At 44.6% G+C, this 19,549-nt stretch overlaps 3 protein-coding genes across 3 annotated transcripts; 2 read left to right on the plus strand and 1 right to left on the minus strand.

The window, feature by feature from the left end:
- Nucleotides 1–1,287: 1,287 nt before the first annotated feature.
- On the plus strand, nucleotides 1,288–5,934 carry pcmtl (l-isoaspartyl protein carboxyl methyltransferase, like). The gene is made up of 9 exons (XM_036151026.1): nucleotides 1,288–1,435; nucleotides 1,699–1,852; nucleotides 2,043–2,147; nucleotides 3,274–3,305; nucleotides 3,431–3,535; nucleotides 3,678–3,798; nucleotides 3,900–3,985; nucleotides 5,295–5,464; nucleotides 5,548–5,934. Exons 2-9 carry the CDS (start codon nucleotides 1,735–1,737, stop codon nucleotides 5,558–5,560), a joined length of 750 nt encoding a protein of 249 aa, XP_036006919.1. The 5' UTR covers nucleotides 1,288–1,435; nucleotides 1,699–1,734; the 3' UTR covers nucleotides 5,561–5,934.
- A 471-nt stretch (nucleotides 5,935–6,405) lies between these two features.
- LOC105927649 (RNA pseudouridine synthase domain containing 2) lies at nucleotides 6,406–9,567 on the plus strand (the record flags this gene model as incomplete). The annotated part of the gene is made up of 3 exons (XM_012864525.3): nucleotides 6,406–7,095; nucleotides 8,160–8,456; nucleotides 8,539–9,567. Coding segments are annotated over 3 exons (1,752 nt in total), but the record flags the coding sequence as incomplete, so codon positions are not given.
- Nucleotides 9,568–12,159: 2,592 nt separating this feature from the next.
- On the minus strand, nucleotides 12,160–18,958 carry LOC118556595 (protein dispatched homolog 2-like; the record flags this gene model as incomplete). Its single annotated transcript, XM_036150635.1, is given in 10 exon segments — nucleotides 12,160–16,699; nucleotides 16,701–16,721; nucleotides 16,723–16,767; nucleotides 16,769–16,902; nucleotides 16,905–16,949; nucleotides 16,952–16,985; nucleotides 16,987–17,526; nucleotides 18,019–18,177; nucleotides 18,413–18,510; nucleotides 18,846–18,958. Coding segments are annotated over 10 exon segments (3,661 nt in total), but the record flags the coding sequence as incomplete, so codon positions are not given.
- Nucleotides 18,959–19,549: the final 591 nt, after the last annotated feature.

The raw sequence follows: 19,549 nt of genomic DNA on the forward strand, positions 1-19,549 counted from the left end.
GGTGTAAAATGGCTAAGTAAGACAGACAAAAACACTATGAATGATAAATTAAATCCGTTAGAAAAGTATAGCTAGTTAAACATACAAACAGTACGTAAATTCGAAAAATAAACTGCCACATACAAAGAAATCTAGTAAAATTACCTGTGAGATATGAATGAGTTTTTAGTCATAGTAGGTACGCCTGGTCTGGCATTCTGTTATCTGTGACACCATCCGGAGGGTAGATCATCTGCCTTTACCCTATAACATAGAAAGGATTCCTGGATCAGTGTGTGCTTCTGTGATCTCTGTGTCTCTGCTCTAACCCCCAGTGTGGAGGCAAATGGCTGTTCACACTGAGCCTGGTTGTGGTTCTGCTGGAGGTTCTCCTCCCTGTTAAAGGGGAGTTTTCCTGTCCACTGTCGCTTCATGCATGCTCAGTATGAGGGATTGCTGCAAAACCATCAACAATGCAGACGACTGTCCACTGTGGCTCTACGCTCTTTCAGGAGGAGTGAATGCTGCTTGGAGAGACTTGATGGAACCTGCTGGGTTTGCTTAGAGAGGAAACCTTCTGACCAATATGTCTGTAGGATTTGACTGAATTAAAGTGCCTTGAGATGACATGTGTTGTGAATTGACGCTATATAAATAAAATTGAATTGAATAGTAATGGGCAAACACTGATGAAATTGATTTAAAATATAACAGCAGGACAAAAACACTACAGAGAGAAGTTCTAACCAGTGTTAACTGTGAACGTTTTTTTTTTTGTTTTTTTTTTTGCTACAGTATATTTGTCTCTTTTTAGTCTGTTTCTTAAACTGCTAAGTTAGCAGATGAATCACTTGTAGAAAAACGATTTCAAATAGTGTCTGACAAAACAAGATAAACACTGTTTTGCTCACCCTCAATTAAATCTAAGTTTTTGTAATTTCTCAGAATTAAATTCAGCTACTTAATGAATCTGTGGTCATTAATGGTGATGGTTGTTTTTTAGCAGACGGCCTGTATGGATTGTACTGTGATTTTAGGTCCAACATAAACATATCCTAGTGAATATATATATATATATATATATATATATATATATATAGAGAGAGAGAGAGAGAGAGAGAGAGAGAGAGAGAGAGAGAGAGAGAGAGAGAGAGAGAGAGAGAGAGAGAGAGAGAGAGAGAGAGAGAGAGAGAGAGAGATGTGTGTGTGTATAAACGATGTATCAGTAAAACGTTTTTTTTTTCTTTTATCTTAGAAAACCACATTTCCAGACTTCTGAGGGAACGTTGCCACACACAATAAGGCGGACTCTGTTACGTATTTCTTCCAGCCAATGAGGCGTCTTCTCTACAACGTGTGCGCGGAATTCGAGATCCTATTGGACAAGGGCTTCTGCAGCTGACGCCTCTGTCAGGAAGTGTGGATCGCTTTAAAGTGACGGTGGCCAACTTCCAAGGTAAACAGCTATTAATACCTTTTCTACGCACGATTGTAAACCCTAAATATGATTTATTATTTTCTCTGTGCTTTTATACGTCCACAATGTAACGTATTGTTGTGAACTGCAGCCCTGGCTGACTGTCAAAGACGTGCATTAGTTGAGAAACTGCGCTGCTATTCTGGTGCTCAGCCAGACTGGAGACTCCGCACGCAGACCTGTTTACGCAGCTCCTTTATTAATGCCGTTGTGCGGTGAGTAAAGGCTTGGTGTGGCTGCAGCTGCAGCTTCATGTGTCCCCGCAGCAGATCCGGGAGATGAAAGCTGTCCTGCGCTTGGCAGCAGTGGCAGTCCCGATGGGTGTCCTGCTGTCCCGCACCATGGCGTGGATGTCCAGCGGAAAAACGCACCCAGAGCTCGTCAGCAGACTGAGAGGTAGTGGACTGATGCGTTGGCCGTGAGGGGGAAAACCTCCGAGTCAGTGAGTGCATGATTGTCGTTTTCCCCGTCGTTTGCCTGAGGGATGCGAGAGACGCCACTAGGGGGCGCACCCAACACTTTGAGAACCCCCAGGTGTACCCTGCTGTTCATGCCCAGTCTGGTGTCTCTTCTCTCCCTCCTTCAGATCATGGAGTCATCCGGAGCGACAGAGTATTCAATGCCATGCTGGCCACTGATAGAGGACTTTACTCCAGAGACTACCCTTACGCGGACTCTCCACAGACCATAGGTACCGAATTTAGTCCAACTTCATAAACATATGCAGGGGCATCTCAGTCACTAATCATAGAAGGTTTTTTTTATTTTTATTCCAGAGAGTAGTTCAAAAACTGAAACGTTTTTCCCCCACCTCTGGCTCAGTGTGAAGAGTAGTTGGAATCAGAAAGTTGCCGGGTTGATTATTAATATTATTATTATTATTATTATTATTATTATTATTATTATTATTATTATTATTATTATTAGAGACTGGATGTGTCATTAAGCAAAAGAAAACTTGCTTTGGGTTCAACTGGCATCCATTTTTATGGGCTAATGGGACCTTCCAGGCCATTCCACCCTGGGCTTAGAGCCATATTGCCCATTTCCCAATACCCACCACTGGTAATGAATCTGATGAAGTTTCATTTTTGGATTGACTTACTGGGCTATGTTAACTTTTCAATGAAATTCAAATTTATTTAGATGCACCTGTGTTGAGGTCAGGAGAAGTTAAGCAACCTAATTATTGCTGGGCTAGGACTCATATTAGTGCAGTGCTTCAAATACTGGGACACTGCACTATTTGAACCACTGCAAACAGTGCAGTGCCCCACTGCACTATAAACTTTACAAACTTCAGTTTAATGACAAACTGAAGTTTGTGTTTAATATTAATGGCTTGATATTATTTTTGCCATATGAGATTCCAGACTTGACCGCAGTTGTTAATATTGTATAGTTTAAAAAATGTGGCAATGTTGACACATTCTAGTTGTTAGAAATCATTGGTATGTTATACATGAACCTATATAAATATTATCCATTTTTTAAGGGATTCTGGGTAATCTTCTGAACTGTCATTTGAGAACCACTATATTAGTGCCACCAAAACAGCTATGACCGCTTGATCATGGACATGGGAACTTCACAGCTGTGCTTTGGTGTCAGTGCTGGGTCATCATTGGAGGGTTTTATCCCCAATTGTTGCAGTTTGAGACCCACTTTTTGTTAAAAAGGAAACTTAATTAATTACAGAACCTCTGGTTGTGCTTTGACTAGATGGTCATTGTTGTAAACTTCATTGTTATAAACGACAAAACCCATTTTGCTGCAGATGTGCAGCAGCTCCACTTAATGATGTTTACTTCTTACAGGCTACAGGGCAACCATCAGTGCTCCACACATGGTAAGACAGACCGAGCTGGACGTGAAACACCTGAGATGGCGTACACAGAGTGAGGAAGTTGATCCGTCGTTTACATGCGAACACAAAATAAAGCAGAAGTGTTTCTTGTCGGCTTCACTCTGCAGCATGCACATGCTTTGGAGCTGCTGAGCGACAAATTAGTTGAAGGGGCGTCTGCGCTGGATGTAGGCTCAGGAAGTGGCTATCTCACCGCCTGTTTTGCGAGAATGGTACATCTGACACACAAACTGTAGAATGTCTTATAAACACTTGGAATCGACTGATAATTTTTCCTCAGGATTAGCAGGACATGTACAAAATAAGCGATGCAGCAGCGGATTAATTTTCTTTTTGTTTTTCTATAATGAGTAGACGGGACCCGATGGTAGAGTGGTTGGCATCGAACACATCGATGAACTTGTTCAGATGTCTATAAAAAATGTGCAAGGTGACGACCCAGAACTGCTGTCGTCCGGACGCATTCGGTTTGTTGGTGAGTCGGGGAGCTTTAACGCTTTAATCAGATTATGGCTAAACATTCAGAATTAAAATACACGCTGCTGCAGTAGCTGTCATAACGCCATCTGTTTCCAGTTGGGGATGGACGACATGGATATCCAGATGGAGCGCCGTATGACGCCATTCATGTTGGTGCAGCTGCCGCTACTGTCCCCAAGACCGTAAGAGCATGTTAGATTAGCTCTGTGCAAAGTTTGGAAATGGGAATTTCAAAAACAGTCGTTAAATGACCACAGGAAAAAGTAAGGTCTAAATTAAATAATAATTTAGTGCTAATAAAAGTGGGGGGAATTTATTTTTCACTGACAGATACTATAAAAAATAGGTCATGTGCATTTTTGTGAGCTGTATGTAGATTTGCATATATATGTGCATGTATATTAGATACAGCTCTGGGTTTTGCACTAGAAAAACTCTTTATCAGAAGAAACAGAAAACCTTACTCAATGAATTGGACCGAGTTTCTTGACCCACCTTCCCACTACTCAGCCCATCTGATGAGGGAATCTCAGCACAACGGCTGTTTGTTGCAGGTTTTCATGATCCCCAGATTTGGATTGCATCAAAACAAAACTTTATTCAAAAGAAAATGGCTCTTAGATGGTCGCTGAGTGGTGTTAAATGTTTGTTGGGAAAGCGCCCAAAAACTTTTATGATACATTTTGAAACATTTAAAATGATCACACAAATATCAAGCAAATATAGCAAAGCTTATGTTTCACACAGCAACTTTTCTTTACTAATTTCTAGGCCAGTAGCGTTCTCCTGTTGCATGTAAAGCCTGTTGGCTTATATTTTTTTTCTGTGTTTTATACTTTTTTTTTGCTCTTTGTTAGTAAACAAATGGCTTTTGTCTATATTTACCATAACAAGACCACGTGACCAGAGCAATAATATTGTATGTGTGCAACAAGCAAACAACAAGAAGGGTTGGAGCCGGGCGAGTCAGCAACGCTCAGCAGATCTGTGAAAAGAAAGAGGAAAAGTCCAAGATCAAGTGTGAAAAAGCCCGAAAAATGTTTGATACCAACACAGATAAGACATGATCGGTGCTCAGAATACAATACAAACGTTGGTGTTCGCTGAAGGGGGAACTAAAGTGAGATAGATTGAGATAGATTGATTGATCAATTGACTGGAAAAAAAAGTTGCAATAAAGAGAGGTAATTTTTTTTTTATTTAACACTTAGATCAATATTAAAAGTTAACTCATAGTTTGCTTTTAAAAGCATTGAGAATTTCTAAACTCATAATCAAATGATGATTCAGAAAGCGATACTTTGAGTCACATTAAAACATTCAGATAACTCTTGTTAATGTAGCACTCCATTTGTGGTCAGGACACCATTTGCCGGAGATGAGAGGTTGTTTGGCTAATCTAAGGCTTTTCAATGACAGTTCCTGCATATTTAAAAACAATTTAAATAAATATGTGTGAAAGATCCAAATTTTTTTCTTCTTTTACAAAAGCTTTTGGAGCAACTGAAGCCAGGCGGGCGGTTGGTTCTTCCGGTGGGACCTGAAGGAGGCAGTCAGGTGCTGGAACAATACGATCGGCAAAGTGATGGCACCTTCCTGAAGAGGGCGTTGATGGGAGTGGTTTATGTCCCCTTGACTGACAAGAGACATCAGTGGCCCAGGTAAGAAAACTGCCTCGACTTCAAGTTATTAAACTGACAATGAGTGATTTACCTCCATCTGCGATCCTTTCTTCTGTCTCCAGAGATGAACTCTGATTGCAGTGTGGTTGCTCCTGCAGGAGGTGGCGATGGTGCTGCATGTCTGGGATCCCTTAGTTCTCCTCACCGTGTTGCTGCCCTCCTGTCCTTATTACCTTCTGCTCCACTGAGTTAGCACCTCGCCATATATAAGGGGGATCACGCTCTCTCTGCGTGAACAGATTGTCTCAAACAATAAGTGACTGAATAACAGACCACTGTTGTACTGATTAACCTCTTTACAATAGAAAGAGGTTAATCGGAGGTTCTTGGATGAAGCTAACCAATGACATGAATGAAACGAAAAATCTAGAAAAGAAACAAATACAGAGCATAAGCCATTATACTGTAATTAAAACATTTTGCATATTAAAATCTATATTTTGCAGAAAGGCTTCTCACTTTTTTTATAGAATATGTCATGTTCAAGAAAAGATCGAGGTGCCAAAAATCATTTATAACATGCCTGTGCAAATTCTCAGTCATTTATAAACAAAGGAAATATTGTAATTATGTAAGTTATAAATAAACCCCAATTAAATATATTTAGTGGTGGCTGTTTTTCTTTTATTAAAAAGACAACATAATAAATTATTTTATTTATTAAGCGGCCGGTACAAAAACTCATTAAAATGTTTAGAAATACATAAAATATTAAATTAATAATATAAATATATGCCTGTGCAAATTATCTATATATATATATATATATATATATATATATAATATACCTAGATATCTATATAGATATAATAAATACTAACGGCATGTTTTTTTATAACGCATATTGATATGAGCCATATTGTCTAAATGAAATGGCATGATACCGTTTAAAACGTTTAAAAAGTCAAAAATGACATCTAACTGGCATTTGGTGTTCGGAAAGTCGACAGAACTACAAATGGCTGACATTGGACCGTATACTGACGTCATCACCGTGCGCCGCGAACAGTGCAATGCACGCGTGTGTGTCAGCTAGAAGTTCTCCGTTGTTCCTGGCACCCAAAAGTCGTTACAGGAGGCATGTTGTTGGCTTTTCTTCGCCTGCCAGCACCGGGAGACCTTTGAGTTGTTTTTTTATTCACCTGTGGTCCCAACGGGAAAAACTGACGATGGAGCAGCCGGAACCGACCACCGAAGCCCGGTCACAGGGGGGCACCGAGGACACAAACACCGGGAAACGCAAACACGACGAGCCGGACCCCCCGGAGACCGGTGGCCGGGGTAAGAGGCGAAGAGGAGCCGGAGGCAAGAAGCTCCGCCCGGGGGAGCGGTACATCCCGCCGCCCCAGAAACGCAACCCGGGGGTCAGCTTCAGCCAGGAGCACTTCGACGAGACGTCCTACTACTTCGAAGGCGGCCTGCGGAAAGTCTTGCCTTACTACTATGACTTTAAAACCTACTGCAAAGGCAGGTGGGTCGGGAAGAGCCTCCTGGAGGTGTTCAAGAGCGAGTTCAGAGCGGAGTCCATAGAGTACTACGAGAGGGCCGCCAAAGAGGGCCGCATCCGGCTCAACGAGAGCCCGGTGGAGGACCTGTCGGTGGTGCTCAGGGTCAGTGCTGCCGCTCACACCTTCACTCAGTCACCGACATCTGTGTGCAGCTCCACCACAGCCACCGTCTTAAATATGTTAACTACATTAATTTTATCCATGCACTGAACAGCGTATTAAATATCTGGAGGCTTTTATGTCTTCGTAATTGACTTCATGTTGATGAGTTTTCCTGCTCAACGTTGTCTCACCCCTGACTAATAATAATAATAATAATAATAATCATCTTTATCACTGTATTTTTGTACATCAGCCCCAACAGTAACTTTATTTATTTCCCACATGCGGTTCCGGAGCTGCATGAGGCTCTGCGGTCTCTCTGCAGCAGCTCTTATCCAGAAATTACATAAATAAATTTCTAGATCATTAAACAGTTTATTCATCTCAGCAATGCAATTCAAAAAGTGAAGCTTCTGTGTTTATATTAACTGATTATATTAATGTTAATTGTAGCTTACATCTAATGAGATCTTTGTTTAGTTTCCTAAAAAATATATATGTTCCATTAAATGCATTTTAATTTTCCACATCAGTGAGGCAACTCCTGACTGAAGCTCTGACTCCAGCTGCAGACCACATCTTGCTAATCTCCACCTTTTATATTACTCCTCCGTTCCTTTAGCCACTCCACTTTCTTCTTCCACTAAACTTTCCCTCAGGATTCTTGATAGCAGCACTTGCTTCTTAAACAGACAGCTTCCTTAGCAATGATCTTTTGTAACTTTCCTCCCTTTTGTGGAGGTAGGATGTAAATCTCATTCGCTAAGAAGCAACATTTTTAGTTTTAATTGCCTGTACTCATCAAATATAATGGAAATAAAATAATTATATGTCACTCTATGCTTAATGAATCTTTTTGAAATAAGTTATAGCCCTTTGATGCTATTTAAATATGCTGGCATGCAAGGAAAGGGTAAGAAAGTTCCTTTTGTCTGGAAAGATCTACAAAAATAGAAACCAACAAATGCACAATTGTGGCGTCGTTATTAAATATTTAGTATTATCTGTGTTTGGTACATCAGACTGAAGTTATCCAGTGTTTCTCTTCTCGTCCCCGACTGCAGAACAACGACTGCATGAGGAACACCGTGCACCGCCACGAGCCTCCCGTCATCGGCGCGCCGCTGAAGATCCTGGAGGACGACGGCGAGGTGCTGGTGGTGGACAAGCCGGCCTCCGTCCCCGTCCATCCCTGCGGCCGTTTCCGCCACAACACGATCATCTTCATCCTGGGCAAGGAGCACGGCGTCTCCGAGCTGCACACCGTCCACAGGCTGGACCGGCTCACCTCCGGGGTCCTGCTGTTTGCCAGGACGCTGGAGACGTCCAAGAAGCTGGACCAGATGGTGAGAGACAGACAGGTAGGTGCAGCCCGGGGCTTTGAGGAAAGCTTCTGGGAGCTTCCCTCGCCTCTCACTTTGATTTAATTCTTTCCTGTTTTAGCTGGAGAAGGAGTACGTATGCCGAGTAGAGGGGGAGTTTCCTGAGGGCGAGCTGATCTGCGAGGAGCCCATCCTGGTCGTCGCTTTTAAAATCGGCCTCTGCCGGGTCGACCCGAAGGGGAAGCAGTGCAGAACCGTGTTCCAGAGGCTCAGCTTTAACGGGAAGACCAGCGTGGTGCGCTGCCTGCCCCTCACCGGCCGCACCCACCAGATCAGGGTCCACCTGCAGTACCTGGGCTTTCCCATCCTCAACGACCCCATCTACGGGTCCCGCGCCTGGGGCCCCCACCGGGGCAAGGGGGGGCTGGTGGGGAAGAGTGACGAGGAGCTGCTGCAGGCTTTAGTGGAAGAGCATCGCTCTCAGGAGAACTCGCTCCTGCTGGATTCGATGGATGACCGCGTCGGGGTCGCGGGCGAAGCGGGGAAGGTTGGCGAAGCGGACCCCGGAGCGGATAAAGGTGGGAAAAGTTTTCCAGCACCAGCAGGAGATTGTTCTGGGAAAGAAAAGTCCGACAAGGGCCCGTCAGAAGAAGCTCAGAGCGTCAGGTCGGCGGAGATAAGCGGGCCCCAGGACTCTGCCCAGGGAACCCCTCCAGGAACCCGAGACCACCTGTGCAGCGAGTGCAAGCTGGTGCGAGCGGACCCCACGAAGAAGGAGCTGGTCATGTGTCTCCACGCGCTGCGCTACAAAGGTCCAGACTTTGAATATTCCTCAAGCTTACCCGACTGGGCCAAAGAGGACTGGGAGGACACAGATTTCAGCTGACCTGAAGCCCAGCTCTCCTTTTAGTTCCTCCCTAAACACAAATCCTTGGTTTTATTTTTTCCCCCCTTTAATACTTCTCAGGAGATTTTCTGAAGATCTAGAAACGCCTCACAGGTTTCACTCTGTTGCTATTTAAACGTCTCCTTTGAAGCCTCGGCTCTGTCTGCAGAAAACCTTTAAAAGTCTGAAATAAATCTGTATGGTGCTGGAGAATTTCTCTTTTATTTCCCGTTTGTGAGAAAATAAACGCAGCGTTAATTTCTCGGGGTTTTGTTCCAGTATTTTCTAGGTTTGGAAAAAGGAAATGGAGTATGAAATGTTTCCAGTCCCACTCTTTATTCTCTATCTCAGCGTCTCAATGCTTTGTCCACCGTTTTGTTCGTCTGGCTCTGTCCTCTTTCCTGCGCCCTTCTTGTTATTCCCTTCCCTTAATTCCTTGTTTTTTTTCTTCCTCCATTATTTTCTTTATTTCCTTCCTTGTTTCCAATTCATCTTCCCTCCTTCCTTCTTAATTTCTGTTCTCACCTCTTTTCCTCCTTGTGTCTTCCTTATTTCCTTTTGTCGTCTGTTGCTTCCATCCTCTCTTTCCTTGTTTCTTTCTTCTGGAAATTATTGGTTTTAATGTGTAAAATGTGTTGAACCTTGTAAAAATCCACATTGAAGACTTAAATATGTCTGCAGGAAACAACAAACGTTTGAAAGACGCCATTTGCTGCAGGAAAATAAGCTTTATTTCAGGTTTGTGAAAAATTCACAACACAGCAGGATGTGGTGGTGGTGCTGCTGAGGTCTGCTTTCTGTGACAATAGAAAGCCTGATTGGTCTTTCTTGTGTTTAAGGCAGGTTATTCTGCTGACTATTTTAGAACAAAGGCTTCCTAAGAATCTGTAATCACACGTTTTCAAAAGTCAAAAACGCTTAGAAAACAGCTCAGAGGCACGTTATGTAAATCTTGACAAGGTTTCATGCTGAACCACAATCAAAGCCACTTTATTTCCTCTGTTTTTCTACTTTATATCATTTAGAGGATCATAGATACATCTTATTTGATTTTGTACAAAACACACACTTTGAGCCAAACAAACAACCAGTTAAAAGACATTTGGAGCATGATTCAGGTGAAAAGGACAAAATATTTAGATGCGCTGAACCAGCTGATTCTAGCTTTCAAATGCTGTGTGGCGAACCTGCGACAGTAACCGTTGCTCTTTCATGCATATAATAGAAAACAAGTGATTGTCCATGTTTGCCTGCCTGATGCACTTCATATGAGACGGTTATCATGTAAAATGTGGATATTGTTTAGTTTGGACTATTTACAGCCCACTGCACATACAGTGCTGGTAAAAAGTACTTGTCTCTTTACAGATTTCTGCTGCGTTTTATTTTATTTTGGTCACACTTGAATGTCTTCATCACAAAATTTAAGTAGAGAGCAGAGACCTGAAGAAATGACCTAAAAGACACCTGTTTGACAACAGGAAGTAGGATATAAAATCTCCGAAAGCAACGAGTAGCGCCCCGATCTGAAGAAATACAAGTTGTCAAGGACTTTTTTCGCCATTTACATCGGTTTGGAACGGTTTGGATAGTCATTTTTTATGGCTCTGGGGATTCAAAGTGAGAGCTATATTCCATAAAAGGAGAAAACAGAACAATGCGGTACCTTTCCTAAAATTACTCCAAGAGTGCATGAACGACTGACCCAGACGTCACAAAGGAGCCCAGAACGGCATCTAAAGCTCTGCCAGCCTCAGTTGACCCAAAAAGTCAGTATTCATGATGTAATAAGAGACTTTCCTGTGATGTGCAAACGGAAAACAACCCAAAGCCCAGGAAGTCCACATCTGACTGTCCAGAAAAAAGAGGGAAGGTTTTTCTAAGTGGCCTAGTCAAAGTTCAAACTTCAATCTGATTGAGATGCTGTTTAAACATGACTTAAACTATCAATTCATGCTGGAAAACACTCCAATGTGGCTGAATTTAAATAATATTGCAAAGAGGAGTCGACAAACGTCCACAGAGCGGTATAAGAGAGGTTCTATCAAACGGTTGATGGCAGGAGTTACTGCCAAGAATGACGCTGCAAGTTACTGAGTTTAGGGGCCAATTACTTTTTCACCGATAGGGACAACTTAGTTTTCTGGCTTCTTTTTTTTTTTTCCAGGTAATGCAATCAACATTTAAAAACTGCTTCTTGTTTTTAATTCTTGTTATATTTGTCAGATATAAAAACCCTGCTGTCAGAAGAAAAAAACGGAGATCTGCAAAGAGGACAGATACTTCTTCTCAGCACAGCCGACAATGATGAAGACAAGTTTTTTATCGATTAAAAATACTTTAGAGATTGAATGCTTAATGATATTAACAATGAAAATGTTAAATACGCTACCTTGAAATTTTTACTTACAGCTCAATTTTCCCTTCCAGAGTGTCAGACGTACTCCGGTTTCTTAGAGTTTTAAAATATATGTCAAAGAAAAAACAGTGTTTGATTTATCTGAAAGTTGTTTGGGATTTAAATGCTCCAATTTTTGGCACTGACACATCACAGGCTGAACAGCAAACATCTGAGAACACAGGACGACACACTGACACTCGTCATCACTACATACTATACATTTGAAGTGAAAATCGATCATGAATAATTACTTAATGTAAATATAGTTGTTTTTTTTTGTTATTTGGTAATTTCCTGCCAACTCTTACTGGAAATCCTGAAACCCTGTTGCTTTCCAGTTAGGTATTGCTCAGAAACTTTGTTTTCTCTAACAGAATCCCCACCTCCTGTTGTCTGGTTCGGTTCGACACCAGCCACCTGTCGGCATCAGCTTCATTCAAACGGAACAATACAAGCAGTATTAAAAAGCACTTTAGTGTTTCCAAATGTAAAAGTCACCCCTTGTGTAACAGACTCCAAACTACCATTAAAGTATAAATGAAACATATCCAGTATACGATAGCACGGCCAGAAGCAGCTACCTCAGTAACAAGCATCAACTTTCTGAAAACAAGCACTAATTTGTTCCGAGTTTGTTCACATTGGATTCTTTTAGACATCTGTGGTAACAAATGACTGTAAGCATTTCACTGGAAAACCTTACATGTTGCACACGATCACCTATAAAAGGCTTAATTACGCAATAACGTACATAAAATACATATATTCTTAAAAGTTGTTTGAAAATAGCCGTTTGGGACACTCGTTACAGCATGAACATGAGTAAAAATGGCAATTTCACATAAAAACGTATAGTTATACAGTTTAAATAACTATCAATTAAAATATAGCATCGTCTAATTGGTTTTATTCGAAACAATAGCAACAGATAACTGCACTGAATGTTATTCTAATATTATTGCTGTTTATTGAGGAATAGTGGGGGTATAACAAGGTAGCATTGTATAGTTAATTAGTCAGGCTATCTGCTCTGGTGGAGATTTAATTTTGACAAACTTGCCGATCAAAGCTTACTAACTGTAATTTCAAACCAGCATTAGTTGAATAAGAATGAAATATTTAAAAAAAATAGCCGGATTTGTCTTTGTTCTATTGTTCTATTGTTTTATTTCAGTCTGCTGGCCAACTGAGAGCAGCAACAGGTGGGGGCAGGGTAACGCTGCACTGCTGTAGCCTTCCAGCTGCGGAAACTCGGCTCAGCTCTGCTACTTTTTCGGCCGTCTCACTAAAAGGACATTTAACCAGACCTCAGTGACAATTTTTAAAGCCTAAGAGCACCCTAATATGAGAATCGACATTTTTCTGCAGTAACAATACCATAAATAAACAGCTCGAGATAGTAAAAATTTATCTGCGCTTCCCTGCTGTCTATACGGGGACAAAATACAAATACAGAGGAGGTCAAATATGGACGCAGGAAGATCTAACTTTGACATTTTAAAAAGCTAGATATTTGATAAATCAACAATGCTTACATAAATACCTAAATCTTCTTAATGTATTCAGTTTAAATGTCGTTATTTAACAGCTATTGTATCCCACCAGTCCCTAAATACACTGCATGTATATTCCTGAATGGTGGTGGATAGTTTCAGCGCAGGGCACAGAGTTCACAGTGTATCTATACAAACCTGGTCTGTGCAGCGCGCTCAGGTTCAAAAGTCTCAGGCACAGAGTCTGCAGGCAGCGGCCGCAGTTATTCTGAGGTTGTGGTGATAATGACATGCAGCAGCGTTGATTTCAGCTAACGCAAACCGGCGCCTGAACAGCTTTTATTCAGCTCTGCTGGGTTTAAAAGTCATGCTTTGCTCGGAGCGGTTCCTGTGAAAGACCAAAGCTCTGACAGAGACGACCTCACAGTCGCACGGTGTCACTCGTCACACGTGTGCCAAATTCGACAGTTTAGGTTCTGCATGATTTCCATTGATTTTGTCACTACAATTAATTAGTCATTCGTTAGTTGTAAATTAAGAGCAATAAATGCACAGTGCTTACAAAACGTTGCTTAACGTGATCCTAAGCGCTTCAACAAGTGGCAGATGGATTTTTGTCTTCTCTTTCTTGGAGGCACTTTAGTTCGGGTTGAGGGTTAGGAGTTCCCGGCTACAAAGTTCTGGTCAGAGCTGCTAAACACTGGTAAGCTGGTCAATGGTTGCAGACGGGTCGAGGCTTCTCTGTAGGAGTTAGAGACGGGCAAAATGATGTCTTCTGCAAAAGCACCGGTGTTTTCAGTCCAAGTCCCAGCCTTACCCAGGTAACCCGTAGGATAGACAGGGGAATTGGGGACTCGTGACGCTCAAGGCCCTCTTGGTATGACTGCTCCAGCATTGTTTAACAGGTGGGCTGCTCCTAACCCACAACTAGAATGCCTTCAGAAACAAGAGAAGAAGTCCAGATGCCTTCGGTTCAAGCATTTAGGACTGAGATGTCCTGGATGACTGAGGCTCCACAGCAACATGTTGCTCAGCTTGTGTCCTCCCGCTGTCCGTCTCGCTTTATCCAGACGTCGGGTAGGTCGGGCCTGCTGTTGGGTAAGATGACCACTTCTTCGCTGCGGCTGCTGCGCTCTCTAGTCTCGTAAACCGTCTCCTTCAGTGAGAGCCTCAGTGTGTCTCTCTTACCGTTGAGGTGTCCCGGTTGCAGCTGGACCTCCGCCTCGCCGTCGTGCCGCTGCGCGTTTGAAGACCCCACCTCAATGTCGCTCAAGCATGTTTCGCAGGAGTCCTCCAGTCCTCCACAGGAGCTCTGAGACAGGGAGTGCTGATGGGGACCCTCCGCTGTGGTATTCTCATCTTCACAAAACGACTGCTGCTCAGTGGTCTCCATGGTGGTGCTGATGACGGTCTCCTCGATGCTCAGCGACGAGGAGTAGGACGTGTTGCTCCACTGCTTCCCGCCAACCGATTGACCCCTGCAGGTTTTGCACAGCAGATTGCCAGCGGCTACTGCTTCTTGCCCCGGGCCTGCTTGGCGAAGGGTGTTTTCTCTGTAAGGAGACGAGGTTTGGAGGGCCGGTTGGCAGATCTGCTGACTGCGCATCTCTTCGCTGCCTTCCTCCGCGTGCTTCTTGCTCACCTCTACCCCACAAAACTCAATTTCGTCTGAGAGCACGGAGGGCCGGTTGGACAGCTTGCTGGTGCAGGTGCTGTTCTCAAAGCTGTCGCTGAGGCGATAAGCCAGAGGCTGCAGCTCGTACTGCTCCGCGCCCCTGGGCAAGCCTCCTCCTCCTCCGCCGGCCTGTTTGTTTCTGTGCTGGCGCTGCTGGTCGGGGTAGAGGTAACCACCTGCCTCTTCGTCATAACTCCGCCTCCCCCTGGACCTGCCAAAGGCGCCGTTGGCGGCCGACGCAGGCGAGGGAACGGGCTCGGGACAGGAGGTCAGCACGCCGTCTGTGTCCTCCGACAAACAGGGCAGCTTGACCCTTCCGCAGTTTCTCCGCGGCCCGCAAAAGCAGCACAGGGACTGAAAGAAGAAGGTTGCGAATCCGCACGCCACGCATTTCACCAGGAACAGGAAGATGCCGATTTTTCTGAAATGTAAGGCAGTGGCGGGCAGCATCACGATGCCCATGAAAAAAAACGCGCCGGAAACTATTGCCACGGGGCATCCCATCCTTTTGGTGGAGTGCGCCACTTTCCCTATCCTGTCGGAGTGCGGAGCCAAGCTGTAGGATATGGAGAAGTCGGCAACAAAGTCAACGGACAACCCAGCAGCGGAGGATATCAGCAGAGCCTCAACGCCGCTCAGCTGCCACTCAAGAAGGACGAGGAGGCCGACGGTGACAAACACGCTCCCCCCTACGGCAACAGTGGCGTATAAGCTCAGCGGAACGTTCCAGGTGGTTAGGAGCAGCAGAACAAACGTAAGCGCCACCGAGAAGCCAGCCACCACCAGAGTCTCCGCACCCAGAGACTGCTGGAGATCAAACAGAGACAGCTGGCTGATGAACCAGCCGTTCTCCAGCCCTTTTGGTGCTCCTGATATTTCTTTGTTGAACCACGTCAGGATTTCCCTGTAAAAAATGCCGGTTCTGGTGAAGTTGAAGCTGTAGAAGTAGGTGGTCTGGAATGCCAGAACGAGGGCGGCGACCCTGCCGTCTGGCTGAAAGTACAGGCCTCCGCCACTTGGCGGGGGGCCCTCGGCACGCTTCTCTGCCAGCATCATGTTCAGACAGCTTTCAAACAAGCTGGGAGGGTAGGGGAAGGGGGTGTTGCTGCAGCACAGATGAAGGGCATCGTTGCTCCCCGAGCACCGTCTAGCAGATACCCACCGAACCAGCTGCTCCACCAGGCAGACATTATCTGCCACGACTTCTCCATGCTCTGGTGACGGAGCCGAGTAAAAGCTCTGGTTCTGGACCCTTCCACACAGATCTCTGAGCCAGACCTGCGCTTCAGGCCGGCTCATGTTAAAGTCGGGGTCAAAAACCAAGGAGCCGTTGCTCTGTGGGTTAAGGTGATCCCCATTATCGGTGGGTTTGACGCCCCAAACAAGCAGGACGGTCACAGGTTTGTCCTCCCCGTTTTCCTGCCTCTCGAACATAAACATGTGACGGTACTCTGCGTCGTATCGCTCAAAGGGGTGGCTGGAGCGGAAGAGCTGGGTGACCCAGCTGTCCAGCGTGGGTAACCTCATGCCCGGGTCGACGCAGGACATGTAGGTGCCGCCGCCGGCCAGCACTGCAAACCAGCACACCCAGATGTAGCGAAACTTTACCACTCCGCAAGGTAAGATCTTCAGAAAGAGCAGGTTCGAGGTGTCTGACAGGCCCCGTTTTAGTTCTCGCAGCTTCTGCGCCACGCCGAAGAGGCACCTCTTACGGGAGCTCATTTCCCAGAAGCCGTCTGGGTTTTTGGCGCAGCAGGCCTTCCACGTCTGCACCGCCACAGACGCGGCGGGAGTCTTCCTGGAGCGCTCGAGCAGGATGAAGGAGCAACGGCAGCCACACCAAGGCCAGGGAGCGAGCTGACGAGAGAAGCCGTCCCCAGAAAAACGGAGAAACAACCGAATGGCCGTGATGCTGCTGAGATAGACCGGAGAAAAAAGCCGCACTGGAGGTCAGGCTGAAGCTAGGATCAGATAACCTATTTCCTGCAGGGCTCTGTTTACTCTCTTCTCCAGGGAGGCGGACGGGTTTGCGTTTGTTGCAGATTCCAGAAATCGGTGAAGATAAAAACCTGATTGAGCAGCTTCCTAAGAGAATCAGAACTGCCGCCAGGTTTGACCATGGGGAAGAAAGTCAGGTGAAAAACTACTTTATAGAAGAAATATGAGGTCAGGAGTGAGCCTGCGATTGCCAGAACAGATAATGCCACCAGGAAAAAGGACTGCAGGTATAAAACCATCGTGAACAGGAGGGATATGACGGCTAGGACTGGGAACACCGAATCCCGCACCAAGTAATATCTGAACAGCGTCTTCTTGATCCCAAAGTCTATCCCCGTGATGGTCGTGTTTTTGTACGTCAGATCTCTTCCTTCCAGGCTCTTCATGTAGATCTCCATCATGTGCTCTCCTTTCCGGACGGGTAGGAAGAGAAGGCTGTACTTCAGCGTTGGTATTTGGTATTCCACAGTCTGGGGGCCGAGGAAGTCCCTGTCGACGAGGAAGTGCAGGATCTGGAAGACCACGCGGGATTGTTTGCAGCGCGGGGGAACAGCGGAGCAGCCGGCGCGCTTGGGCCGGTCTGCACAGGCCTCGGTCAGATCTCCTCTGTGGTAGGACGGAGCACATTTCCGCAGAAGGTTCAGAGACTCAGAAACCTGGTGTGGCAGAAGGATGACAGAAAATCAAGATGCATGCTCTCCCTGATTACACGGAATCTGCTTATTTGGTAAAAAAGTTAAATAGGAATGTCAAGAATATGTAATACTTTTTCACAGCACTGTATATTAGTCCGTTGACATTTAAAGGTACAGAGGATTGAGCAAGACAAATTCTCTCCTTATTCTTCAGTTTGGTTTAGGCCACATGCTTAAAGAGTTCAGCTACAACAAGTTGGTTCGAGTTGTGAAAAAACAAGCCTGGCTTTAAAAACAAAACCCTTGCTAAAGATTGTTAACTACAGTCTGACACAAATGGGTCCTGATAAAAGTGTGCAATCTGGAACAATTTAACAGAAACATTAAATCTAAAAGCTCAGCTAGAAATTTGCCAGCATGAATTCAGACATTTTGGAAAATCTATAATCTAACCAACCTACTCATTTTGCAAGTTCTAATTTGTCTGCAGCTGATAACATAAAGCTACAGTACCTGTTGTGAGGTAAGGCTGAGGCAGCAGGAGGCATTAGAGAGGACCGCCAAGTAATTCCCTAAAGACCAGCTTGGACAGCAGCCGCTTCTCGGCGTTCCCTCTGCTTCCAGGCTCTCCGGCTGCTGGCACAGGTCCTGGAACTGGGCCTGGGAGCGAATCTGATTCACAAGGAGGGGGAAAAAAAAAGCTTTCTGAACTCATGCCCGGTTCTGGAACTAATTCACAGAAAAAACTAATAACTCCCCGTGAGATAATGTACAGTGGATCTACTGTGCAGCAGGATAGAAACATAAATGATAGTCAGCGTGTCAAACAGATTAAAGTGACACTGATACAAGTTGAAGCCTAGAAATTATCTAAAAGGGAGAGAGAAGTGAGTGAACGTGTGCCAACCCTGGACTGCTCCATCTCGCACATGGCGTGGATGGCCTTCAGACTCCAGAGACTGGCGGAGTTTTCGGATCGAAACACCAGCTGGGCGAAGCGCTCGCCTGCACAGAGAGAACAGATGGCGTCGGCGTATGAGAACAAGACGACCAGCGGTGAATCATGTGATTATAGGGGTGATTAGGAAGGATCAAAGAGGGTAAAAACACTTGTGAAATATGTGACGAGCAAAAATCGGGGTTGTTAAATCTATCGCAGGAGCTTTCTGTATTTCAGCAAAAACATAAAAGTTGGTCCTTTGATAGAAACTGACTTTGATAAAAACCCGACCACACAGCTAAATCAGTGTTTTATTGACTTAGTTGCGGCTTATTTCTAATTTCTAGAGGGTTTGTGTCTTCAGTTAGGAGAAACCTTTCAGGGTTCAGGACTTCCTCACCTGGAGCGTCACAGAGGAAGGTGTCAGGAGAAAAGTCTGCAGCCAGCATCCTCTTACTGCGTCCTCCGGAGGCGAACCGACTGCCATTGCTGTCTCTGCTGACAACGCCGGACCTGGGGAAGCTCAAGTCAGAAACTTATTTCATTAAACACATGTTTGTCCTTACAAATGTATCTGAAATGAAAGCATACTTTAATTTTAGGATGAATTAATTCTGAGTTGGCATACAGCCGCTGCAGGCTAAAATGGCTCTTTGATTTAGGCCTGTACTGATTTATTTCATTGTTTTATGGCTGAATGATGACACAACAGGCTACTGTGGTGATTTTTAATAGAATAACTAGGTGCACAAGTTTTAATTTATTGTGAATGCTTATGAAATCCTCACAGGGCCTAAATCAGACACACAGGCTCAGATATGTTTATTTTTCTGGCATCTCTCCAGCTAGATATCTGACCACTCCCATTGGCAGACTTGCTAGAGGTCATTTAAGCTGGTTAGTCAGGATAGTGCAAATGTTTTCTACAGTACTGAGCTGAAGACTGGTTCTGGCACAAACAGTGGGCCATCATCCAGGAGGAGCGAATGCTGCAAGACCATGACTCAATGCAATCTGTTGGGTTTCCTTAGGTAGAAAACATTTTAACCAATCTGTCTGGATGATTTGATAGAATTGACTTTCTAAAATTCCTCGAGATGACAT

This window comes from Fundulus heteroclitus, chromosome 19, assembly GCF_011125445.2.
Source record: "Fundulus heteroclitus isolate FHET01 chromosome 19, MU-UCD_Fhet_4.1, whole genome shotgun sequence".
Classification (NCBI taxonomy): Eukaryota; Metazoa; Chordata; class Actinopteri; order Cyprinodontiformes; family Fundulidae; genus Fundulus; species Fundulus heteroclitus.